This window comes from Crinia signifera, chromosome 3 (genome assembly GCF_055691185.1).
Source record: "Crinia signifera chromosome 3, ASM5569118v1, whole genome shotgun sequence".
In the NCBI taxonomy this organism is placed as follows: Eukaryota; Metazoa; Chordata; class Amphibia; order Anura; family Myobatrachidae; genus Crinia; species Crinia signifera.
Genome location: NC_139219.1, coordinates 171,108,468 through 171,120,825, shown reverse-complemented (window position 1 = coordinate 171,120,825; position 12,358 = coordinate 171,108,468). Strand labels below are relative to the sequence as shown.

General features: G+C 43.0%; 1 protein-coding gene across 1 annotated transcript; it reads right to left on the bottom strand.

Moving 5' to 3' along the window:
• Positions 1 to 2,640: 2,640 nt before the first annotated feature.
• Positions 2,641 to 12,235, bottom strand: BEND3 (BEN domain containing 3). The gene is made up of 4 exons (XM_083176947.1): positions 11,883 to 12,235; positions 10,216 to 10,267; positions 8,234 to 8,427; positions 2,641 to 5,337 (listed from the first exon to the last, which is right to left on the bottom strand). The coding sequence occupies exons 2-4, from the start codon at positions 10,253 to 10,255 to the stop codon at positions 3,091 to 3,093; spliced, it is 2,481 nt and encodes an 826-aa protein (XP_083033073.1). The 5' UTR covers positions 10,256 to 10,267; positions 11,883 to 12,235; the 3' UTR covers positions 2,641 to 3,090.
• Between the last annotated feature and the right edge of the window lie 123 nt (positions 12,236 to 12,358).

Sequence of the window (12,358 nt, the reverse complement as noted above, 5' to 3'; positions counted from 1 at the left end):
AGAGCACAATGGAATTTGTTTTGTAAATGCTGCAGCTGCAACATTGTAACACTTTGTGACTCAGTTGCATACATACAGATATACAAGTGCTGCACTTAAAATCAATCAGCACAGTCTCCTGGTATGTTGTGACTTCAATGCATTATCGGCAAAATAAAAACAGCTAATGCTAGCAGAGTCTCATGAGACCTGGCGATGTATGAGGACACATCTGTACCAACTTATCAGCTCCTAACTGCCATGTTACAGGTTGTTTTAATATCTCTTCAAGGCTTAGTAAATGGACCCATAGTAATCAATTATCTTTGCCATCTTCATCTGAAAATTAACAGATTGTATGTACTATGTGACTTTCTTTAGTAGACACTTGAAAATATTTTTTACTATGTTTCATAATACTGCTTTCATAATGTGACGGTCGGCCCTGTAAAATCATTTCTGGAGGGGGGTGTATCCTACTAACTAAGCTGCTTTGGCTAATAAAAATGGGCAGATATTGCGATTTAATGAGTGATTGTCATTATCACAGTATCCAATTACCAGCCGTTTGTATTGCCCGAAAAACGAACCCACGATCGGGCTAAAAAACATATGCGATCAGGAATAAGCCCCCACTCCTATGTGTTGTCACAGGTCCCGGCAGCTGCTTATCGGGGTTTCTGCTTCGCTTGCCTCAAATAACAGCGTTTATTTGGGGAAAGGATGCCGGCATCAGGGCTACTAGGATAGCCTCAGCTGAACCTATTAGCAGCTAATAGAATATTCCCCTAAGTCTCTATCCGCTGGCAGTATCAGACATAATTCAAAAATTTAGCTGGTACAATATTTGGAATATTGTACTAATGTACAAATGTGGAAATTAGACACACACGTTGCCCCGAAGACAAATGATCAGGATTACAAAAGAGAAATAATGAAATGTATAGTTTTTGGTGCAATGGATGTTCACTTTTCACTCTATATAGTCCATCTAATAATATAGAAACCTGAACTACAAACATACAGAAGTAGCATGTGTGCATATGCTTTGCATTCCATGAACTGTCCAATACAACACTTGTCATGGCATGTTAGAATATCTTAGTACTTGAAGTACAGGTGACATTGGCAGTAATTGCATTAATCAATTGCAGCTATCAATTAAGAGGTAGCCTTTGCATGTGTCTTATTGGCGAAGGGCATACACAAAAGTACCACTTTAACAAATGGCATTCATTTAAACAAATCATATTACTTTACTTGTGTGCAAGAGGCTACCCAACAGTAACTAGCCTTACATTGGGAAAAGCAATGCAAAGCTGCTGCGGATGTACTAACATAGCTGGCAGGCTGCACACAAAACAGGACTACTACAGTATGGGGCCAAGTTGTGACCTTAATTGTTAAATATCAGGACCCTCTCCCACACAAGTATAAGGCATTTTTCACATAACAAGAAAATTTACTGTAATGCCCTGAGCAAGATTTTTCATGGAAAATCCACTAGTCAAAAACAAATGAAAAGTAGGGCCTTGGGAATGGATTACATTGGTTTTCATTCCACTTGTGAAGTTCAACATAGTTTATGTGCTTATTTTAAATAAAATATAGCATTTCTGGCAAACTAATCACCAAAAGGGTAGACATATTGCAAAATGGTGTTAAATACGGCTTAATTGACATATGGCGCTTAATAAAATTTATGCCACCCATGGGGTGTATTAAGAGGGTAAGGGGCCTCCAAGTAGGGGCAATACACACAAATATCAGACTGGCGTGGAAGCATTCTCTGCCTGTCCAACCTATAGCCAGGCCGTGAATGTTAGTGAGTACTAAAAGCCATTCACTGTGCAAAAGCATGTGGAGAGATAGAGGAGCTTGTTATGATTTTTGATAATTGTTTCCCGGTAATGTGTGATCAAGGGCTCCAGTGCATTGCTTTGTCCAGAGCCTATAAAGCTGTCAAGATGGCCCTGGGTGCGGAGACGCAAATTGCAGGTAAAATGGCCATGGCTGCATATTCCATGATATATGAATCTGGAGGTATGCAGGGTGTGCAACGTGGAACCACTGGACCACATTCCCTGCATCCACTCTAGATATGTCACTGACAATGACAGTACATCCCCATCTAGAGCAGTTTGATTTTGAAGTAAATGTTAAAGCAACCTCTTTAAACAAAATACTAGGTAACCCTTCATTTCTATAGGGTAAAATGTCTCAAGGGTACTTGTGAGTTATCTGGACGCCCGATTTTTTGATTGTATGCCTTAAGTTAAGGCATACAATCAGATGCGATGCGATGCGATATCGCATCGCATCGCATGCGACCATCGGATGCGATGACCCGATTTTTCCATAGGAATCAATGTTAAAATGATTCCTATGGAAAAAGGGGTCCTTTTCATACCCCTACTATCCAAGTGGGCATGGAGTTGGATATAAACCTGTGGCGAGCGTAGCGAGCCACCGAGCCCGAAGCGTGGCGAGCGAAGCGAGCCCCGCGAGGGGACGGTATTCCGTGTCCCCTCGCGGGGCTCGCTACGCTCGCCACGCTTCGGGCTCGCTACGCTCGCCACGCTTCGGGCTCGGTGGCTCGCTACGCTCGCCACAGGTTTATATCCAACTCCATGCCCACTTGGATAGTAGGGGTATGAAAAGGACCCCTTTTTCCCATTGAATTCCATGTTAAAATGGACTCAGTCCATTTTAACATTGATTCCTATGGAAAAATCGGGTCATCGCATCGCATCGCATCGCATTGCATCCGATGGTCGCATGCGATGCGATGCGATGTGCCCGATCCGACCCGATTTTGAAATCGGGCGTCCGGATAACTCACAAGTACCGTCTCAAGCAGCAAGAAATAATTTTTTAGAGACCATCTAATTAAAAATACAAAAAAAAAAAAAAAAAAAACATACAAAATGGGACAAAACGCAGTATGAGAATAGTGAAACAAAAAAAATTAATATAGGTTTTGAAAGGAAGTGCAAATATGCAGTCAGTCTCACATACTGGCTAACTATGTTCAGAAATAGACACAAATAAAAGCAGCACTATAAATCTCTACATACACTACTACAATAATTTAGAAGGTGTTAACAATTTTCAGCAGATATTGATTTGATTTTTTGAAGCTTTTTTGAGTATATCACATTTTTTTCTGTTTGGGCGTCTGCACCTTTCATCAATGCTAGGAATACATTCATAATGCCATACTTCTTCCATCTTATCCACAGGGTATACTGCCTCCACATAATGTCGGATCAGGCGTAGCCTTACAGGATCTAGTTGCTTCTTGTTGCATGCACCTGAATGGTTGTACTGTAGCCTAAGATTGTCTGGAGTAAACAGCTCAGGGAAAAGTCTTACCAATAGTCTGGCAGCAAAATTACCAACAGAAAGGCTCTGTTGAACAATGTCTCTTACTTCTTTGTCGCTCAGAAGGTACACTGAAGGCACAGGAAAGTCAGGCGGTGGAACAACAATCTTATCCAGTGGTATTTTGCAAAAGTCCTTTGTGCTGCGCTCAGGAGGCAAGGGTGGTCCTTCAATTAGATCTCTGTATCTGTCAGAGTTCAATTCAAAAGGCACAAAGTCTCTCCTCTCCGACATAGGCACATATACCTTCCTCTGTTGCTGATAAGATCGCCTTTGCTCAGTATCCCTGCGGCGACATCTCTCATCCAGCTTTCCTACAAATTCTAAAGTCCAAACTCTGTCATTCCTTGCTCTGGGGTAAAGCATTTGCACATAATGGCGGATAAGTTTTATCCGAACAGGATCAAGCTGTTTTTTCCCTAGTGAGCCACTACAGTTATATTGTTTTCTCAAGTTCTCGTGTGTGAAAAGCTCGGGAAATAAATGAACCAGAAGCCGTGAGGCAAAATTGCCAATAGACAAACTAGTCTCATATATATTTTTAATTTGCTCTTTACTGAGCAGGAATTGCGGGAAAGGAACCTCAAAGTCCGGTGCTGGAATGTCAATATTATCAAAGTCAAATGGAACAAGCCATATTTTTTTTGACCTTCTTCCTGGTTTATCGATATCAGAGCCATCTTCTACCTTTACAAGAGAAAGATCATCAGGTAGGTTAGAATCATAACAGTCGTCCCTTATGTCGTCACATTCACTACCGTCCATAAACATGCTTTCCAACTCATCATTTATTCTCTGCACACATTGCTGCAGCCAAATCTCCTCCTCTTGAACATCAGGAAAGTAAATTTCTGTATACTGTCGAATCAGTTGCAATCGCTGAGGATCAACAACAAAATTCTCAGGATCTCCAAAACACCTCTCATTAAGTTTTCTTTGGTTAAAAATTTCAGGAAACAATCGGTGAAGTAAAAACACAGAAAATTCCCCTGGAGAAGAAGCCTCCTCCAAAAATTCATTGAGGTCTTGCGCATTGAGAGCATATTCTGAAACAATGGCATCGGCTCTTTCCAAAGTTATATTTTCCTCCTGCTCTTTAGATTCCACAAAATGAGAATTTTGACATGACTGAGTCTCAAAAAAGCTGGAGGTCTGTATACCATGATGGCTGCTTTCCATTTCCCTCTCAGCCCAAAAGCGATTGAAAAAATCATTTATTTGAGGTAAGACATCAACCTGCCAGACAGTATTGCTTTTGACAGAAGGGTGGCATGCTTCTACATAGTTCCTTATAAGTTGCAGATGAAGGGACTCCAGTTTATTCTTGCTGAGAAAGCCACAAGTGCTACAGTTTCTGGAGAATGCATTACTTCCAAAAAGCTCTGGAAAAAGTTGAACCACTAGCCGACATGCCAGGTCACCTGCTGAGGTGCTCTGATCCATCACCTGCTGTATCTCAGCACTAGTTAGCTGATATTCAGGAGGTGGATGAAATTCTGCCACCATGTCTTGAGGACTGACTTTTTTCTTTATTCTACTTACCTCAAGTGATAGCAGGTCTACTTTACTGTGGAGCTGTGACATATTGGAATTAAGAGTATTGAGTGTGAAAAACATCTTTTGTATTAAAGAATATATGTTTGAGTCATCACTAACTGGTGAAGCTATTGAAGTGCCACTAGTTTCTCGTTTACGAAAGTCATTAAACATGCGATTGGTTGAAGGGCTGTCTTGATTTTTCTTGTCATAAAGGTCATAAGATAGCAATAGATCAGATGTAACAGGATTTCTTTTCTCTGTAATCTTATGTGATATTCCATATAAAGGTTTCTTGTAAGATGTGGCAAATTCATTGCCCGTTTCTTCTTCTTCCTCTGGAGATGCCGCATTGTACTCCGAACTGGTAGTTAATGACTCAAAGTTTGGCTGCGTGGAAGATTCTGAATCTCTGTTCCTTACGCATGAAAGAAGGGTCTAAAAAAAACACAAAAATTTGATTAGTAGTGATATACTGTATAAGAAAGAATGCTAAACAATAATACAGCAATAATTGGACAATTTAATTATTTAATCAATATTATTATATTATGCTAGAATATCTAGTACGTAAATAATTAATAATATATTTTTATATAATGAATTATTTATGCATAATTAAGCATTTGATGGAATAATATGAAATAGAAATCATTACTATATGATCCTGCAAATATAAAAAATAAATATGTTCAGCCGACATAGCTACTGAAAAGTTCAAATTGTTGTCTTTTCATTTGTTAATGAACTAATTAAACTAACCACTATCAAATATATATTTTCTTAGAAAACAAACACTATGGGTGAGTAGCATAGATAATACATGTCATTTGTGAAAATTATTTTAATATCAACACATGAAGAAGCAGATGCAACAGACACAATAACAACAGAGAACTGACATTTGTGACAAATTAAGAAAAAAAACCTTCTGTCGATTAAGGGAAGTGATTAATGTTTTTTTTTTCTGTGTGTTTTTTCTTACATGAATGGTAACCACTAAATTGATTTCATACATGCATGCTAGTGCCAGAATCTTCACCATTAATATTTAGAATTTATAGTAAGAGAAGGTTCTAGTGTGGAACCAGGAGATCATCTGGGCAGTTTGGCATTATTTGAATACATAAGGAGCGGCCTTTGGCTGGTGGGCCAGACTAACCTGACATGTGGGAGGAGCCGCAAATGTACACAATCATTCAGGCTTCTCTCACAGGGATACTGCCAGGCAGAGAAGACATTGATCCGTGAGGCATGTGGTGAGTATAATATCCCTCAATAGGTAATTGTTTGGATTCTACATGGACAAGAGAACAGATCTTCATGGAATCCATAGGTAATGTATGTGTGAATGCATGTAGTATGTAATAAAGTTATACTGTTCCTGTGTGTTTGTGTTTTATTTCACTATTTGTCATGTTGTGGAACTACAAGACCCAGTGGGCCCTTTAATGCCCCACATGCTGGGACTTGTGGTTCTCAAAGTCCCTGCATGCGGCGCAGGCTTGCTGGGACTTGTAGTGCCACAACATTACACAATAGTTTAATCTACTCTTAACCATTTATCAGTCTGGTGCCCACCACCCCAGGGGCACCGGGGACAGCCCCAGGCTTCAGCCTGGGCAGGGGGTCACTCTGGAAGGGGTCCCCACTCCTCCAGGGTCCCTGCCTGGGCTGACCAGCCACAGGGATGAATGATTTGGTCAGGGGGAGTTGCAGAAAAAGTTTCCCCTGTTGGCTCTTTGTGTCTGGTGCTGGTTGCCAAAATATGGGGGACCCCTACTCATTTTGATCTCGTATTTTGGGGACTAGGACCAGCCCTTGAGCCTGGTGCTGGTTTTAGAAATCCTGGGGGTCCCCTATGATTTTTTACCCCTGAATTTCTAAAACCAGGACTGGTTATTTGAGCCTGGGCTGGTTTTGCTCAGGAGGGGAGACTTCATGCAGTTTTTTTCCCCGAATATTAACTTTTACACATTTTTTTTGGGACAGAACCATGCACAGATCGCACTGGTCTGTGCACGGTTCTGTCAAACTCTATTTGTTTTGTGATTTTTGGTAACAAAAATCGCATCCTATTAAATTTGCAAGTTGTATACTTTATAATGGGAAACATCTGGATGTGAATTGAAGTTTGAGAAAAAAATTGACAGGTCAGAATGTGCGGCAAAAAATGCAATTTTTACTGCAAATTGGACCCTATTAAATAGGCGATTTCAGAAAAACATGCAAATTCAGCCGTTTATTGACTAAAAATCGCAAAACTCAAAATATAATTCGCAATGTTGACATTTATTAGAATTGTCATTTCATTGATATGTCATAATGTAGAACTGACCATGTCCACACTGATGTTATGTCAACATTGTTTGAATGTTGAGATTCTGTTTTTCTGTCATTCTGTTCCAAACCCTAATTCAAACAACCATCCTGAGGCTAACCCTAGCTGTAACCCTTAAAGTTGTGTAAATGTCTACATTCTGCAGTTGTAGATATTAACCCCTTGAGTGGCGGGTATTCCTGGGGCAGGACAAACTGACCACGAAGGTGTGCATGGGGTGGGGGGCAGACATGAGGGATGTATGCCCCTAGAGGTGGTGCACAGCTGGAGGCACCACTGGCGCACACCTATTTATCAGTGGCATGCCCGGAAATTTCTCCAAAGGGACCAGGCCGGTGTGTGAAAGGTATCCGGCATCCCGGCTTGCTTCCATCTGGACAGTGGATTCCGGGGTCCAGACTGCAGGGATCCGGCAGAGGAGGCTGTGTGCCTGTAGCACTATTTGTCGGGCAGCAAGACAGGAAGAGCTGCTGGATTTGAAAAGACTGGCCGGACGCTCTCAGCCAATCAGCGTCCGGCAAGTTTTTTCAAAATGCTTTCAAATTCTCCCGCCCTGCTGCCCGGCAAATAGCGCTACAAGTGCTCAGCTGCCGCTGCCAGATCCCCGCAGTCTGGACCCCGAACCCCACCACCCACTTCCCCCTCATACCAGAAAATGCAGGGACTAGGCCGGGGTGAAAGGGGCCATGTCCCTGCATGATCCAGGGACAATATTCCCAGGTAAGTCCCTGCATTTTCTGGTGTGAAAGGGGTATTACATGCTTATATGATCAGTACAGCATGGCATTTGGAAGGAAATTATTTTCTTAATCTCTACTGTACTTTCATAATTTAGATTCTATATTGTGTGTTCTTTCTCTATATGCAATTTTCAAAAAGTTTGTGATACTTTAACAGAAAATATATTTTTAAATCCCTTACCCTAAACACCCAAGGAGATTAATTTAATTACAAGTTTTTTTTTTAATATTTAATAAAATATACTGAAATTACCTCTGGGATGAGTCTTCTTTTTTTAATAGTAGTTATAATTTCAGAATCATTGCTGTCACACATGAGAGAGACTTGTTTCCGTTTATTGGAGTGACAGTTAAGTGAACATTCTGGTGCCATCTTCCGCACTGATGTAGCACGTGTATAGCCCAGCCGACTCTCTTCACCCAGAGTTTCCGCTTTCACTACTTTAACTGTAGGGGGTTCATAGAAGTGTAATATAAAATTTTTACTAAAAAACACATAAAAAACAACCAGAGAATAAGGTACAATCTGAAGCCCCTTACACACGGTGAGCGACCATTTAGCCATGCATACATGGCGACTGTCTTCGGGAGCACGCTCCATCAACCAGCCCTGTAATGGTCGCAGGAGCATGCAGTGGCTTCCCGACAAACAGCTGTGTCCACCTGCGGCTTCCCCGGCAATATCTCCTTTTCATCAGCGACCATCTCTGCTCGCTGATGAAAAGGAGACACTGAGCATTATGTTTGCTGAGCAATATATTACCAGAAATCATATTGCTCAGTGTGTACAGAGCTTAAAGGTGGTTACAATCTTGACAATGGGCGGGACAATTTATCTTTATCCCAGACCATGCAAAATTGCCAGTACACACTAGGAACATTTAATGAACAACAGAACAATTACTGTTCTGTCCTTTATTAATATGCATGGCGCCACATGCAATATCATCCAGTTGGCTGTGCAGCATAAAAAAAACAGACATATGAATTGCCAGAAATATTGGGGTGAAAAAAAAAATCACAAACATTTTTATCTGTGGAAAACTTTTCCGCCTACTATTTGAATTCCCCGCTAAGGGGGGTATTCAATATTCTGCTGATATTCCTGACAGGGGAAATAGAGACGGGGCCCAAATGAATGCTGTCTTTCCCGAATGCCTTGAACTTGGATCGCAGCAGGATGGGCCTGACTTTAGAAGCAGTTGAGCCCATTCTGCCATGAACGGCCATGGATTGTGGACAGGGCCGGTGCAAGGCACCAGAGCGCCCCAGGCAAGTCGGGGTGGGGGCGCCCCGGTGTCTGCCGCCCGGGTACCTGTCCTGCGGCGCTGTAAAGCTGGTGGCGGCGGCAGCGGGGGGTCCCTGCAGTCAATAAGAAATAACGAGTGCTATCCGCCGGGATATGCAGAAGCGCTTCTGTTTGGAAACACTGGCCGCACGCTGATTGGCTGAATCTCAGCCAATCAGCGTGCGGCCTGTGTTTCCAAAACAGAAGCGCTTCCGCATAGCCCGGCGGATAGCGCTCGTTATTTCTTATTGACTGCAGGGAGCCCCCGCTGCCGCCGCCAGCTTTTACGCCGCAGGACAGGTACCCGGGTGGCAAGGGGGGGCAAAATACCGCCCTCCAGTGGCCGGCGCCCTAGGCAAATGCCTAGATTTGTGGCCGGCCCTGATTGTGGAGCTCCTGGCCGTATCTCGCGACCATGCCCCCTTTTTGGCACTCGGAAGGCGGGACATTGTATCCCGCCTGCAGATTGCCACTCGAGCCAGCAGGACATAGTTACGGGTCGTACCACCCGACTGAATATCCCCCTAAGACTGATAAACTAGTTCATGCAAACTTGTCAGGTGCTCTTTATTCACTGAGATAAATTGGTGTATTATAATGGAATATTATAATTTATTTGTATTGTAAATAGGGGGAAACACACATTAGTAAATTACACACACACACATGCATACCTCCCAACATGACTCTCTCCAGGAGGGACACATTGCTCTGTTCCTGGGCTTCCCTCATAATGTATGATTGTTTCACACAGGTTAATTCGATAACAAAGGTGCTTCAACACAGGTGAAGGCAATCATTAATTAAGGAAGAAGTCCAGAAACAGAGCAATGTGTCCCTCTTGGAGAGGGTCATGTTGGGAGGTATGCACACACACACACACACACACACACACATATATATATATATATATATATATATATAAACAGTGCACATCAGGTACATACCTTCAGTATCATCTTCCTGTCGGAATTCAACAGAGTTCATTTTCCTACCCACCTGTTAAACGATAAAACATAACCACCTATCTCAATTGTACAGTGCACATGACAGACAGTGAAAGTAATTTTGGATACAACAATTAATGAGCATGTAAGTCATTCACTAGCTGAGAACAATAACTGAGGTACAGAAATAAAGATTGTAAGATCTTTTCCAACAACAAGAGGTTGCTTTCACAAGAAGAGGGACTATGATGGAGAAGAGGTTGGGCAGAAGATTTGAGACTAGTCTCTCTGCATTGCACGTGGCAGACAAAGACAACAGGACTGTGGATTTTTGTAAGTTAATATTAAAGAAATCCAAGAGAATAAGCCTCACTAGAAGTGGAAGAGGTTTTTTTTAACTGTTTGTACAAGTTTACACTTCACCCAAAAGACCTGATGTAAATGTCTTTAAGTTTCATGGTAACTCAGTTAGTCTTGTCATTGGGACAAAGGGATTGAGCTGTCCATTCAATGACACTTTCAGCTGTGGCGTTTCCTCCTTTTCCCACTCTTTGGTAGATTAATTTATTTAGTTTTGCCTGTCCATGGTTTGAGGTAGCTTATACCTTGGCTTTTGGCACCTTAGTCAAATCTTCTATGGTCACTGCTAAAATGCAAAAGAGTCTGACAAAACAATCTAGGAGGTATTTCAGGAAACGTGGGTTTTTGCAGTCGCTACCCCATTTGCACATAAAAATGGGACACCTCCGGGAGAATGGTTTCTCCTGCCTGAGGCAGTTAAAACAAAATCCCTGAAAGAAAAATGTAGCTTGCACCGGCCTTTTATTGAATACAATTGTTTGTGGTAAATTACTGCAGGTTGACAAAGGTCAAATAAGAAGCATCCTATGTTCTATTTTATTTTTGGCAGACATTTAAACTATATCTTTCTCACACAATTTCACAAACACAGACGGTAGAAGACTAGCTTTCAAAGCTTTTGCTTCAAGCTGGCTTACAAGTGTATAAGAAGTTGTGGAATAGCTTCTTTCACCAGAAATTGATCATTCAATTTTAATATATTTTAAATATCCATGTTTCAAACTGCATATGTGTAGAAATTTGAGCACACAGTAACCGCTACAAACACCGGGACAGTGAAATAATGGACACTTCTTTCGTATCTATATGAAAATGCTGACAATGCGCGCTTACGGTGTACCCAGCTCACACCACTAACGCAGCAGTGCACTGACTGTCTACGACCAGCATGCACGCAGCGGCAGCTTGCCGTCACAGCGCGCTCCAGTCCTCCTCAGTCCCTACCCTCACACTCTTTATAGTCCAGAGCAGGAGAGCGTTGCTGCTGTTGCCCGCTGGCCACGCCCCCTCATGTTCTTCTGTGGCCGCGGGACGGCGGCCAGTGACGTCACAGCGGCACTAGAATGCAGCATCGCGCGTCAGGCGTAGTGTGTGCGCGAGAGTCAGCCCCACGCGACACGCACAGCACTCCGCATATTCCTCTTTTGCGACTTTAGGAGAAGGGTGGCGCCGCTGTTACTGGCTAATGCTTGACTCCCTTTCCACGCCCGGCTGAAGCTGGCAGACCTCCTTAAACCGCTATATAAGGCTTGGAAGCTCGTGTTATTCCCGTGTTTTTAGGCTGCCCACTGCGTGATCCCACTCACCTTGCATCGAGACTACGGCTCCGAATCAGGTGCGTGACCCGCACTCCAGAGTTTGCGATGTTCTTGAGCGGGCGCGCCTCCAGCACCCCGAGATCGGGGGTCTCTCCTCAGCTTCGTGTCGTGTGTTTTTCCCACAGCCTCCCCACAGTCTTTGTGTGCTTCGTGTCCGTGCGCTCTCGCGTGACGTGACGGGACTCCGTGTGTGTCATTTCCGCAGAAGGACACAGGGAGACAGGCTGCAGTGGGAACAGCCCCCTGCCCTCTCTCCACTCAGGACACTGCACAGGGAGGGTGTGGGGGACATGCATCAAGGACACAGTCACTCATGTATTATCCACTGGAGTGTGGGAAGCAGCTGTGTGTGTAGTAACACGGTCACGCAGCTCCCACATGACTTGCTGCAAACTTTTCCCACGTACGTAGCAGCTGCTCTGCCGCAGTCAGATGCACAGTGTGATGCCGGACTGCGTGCCCAG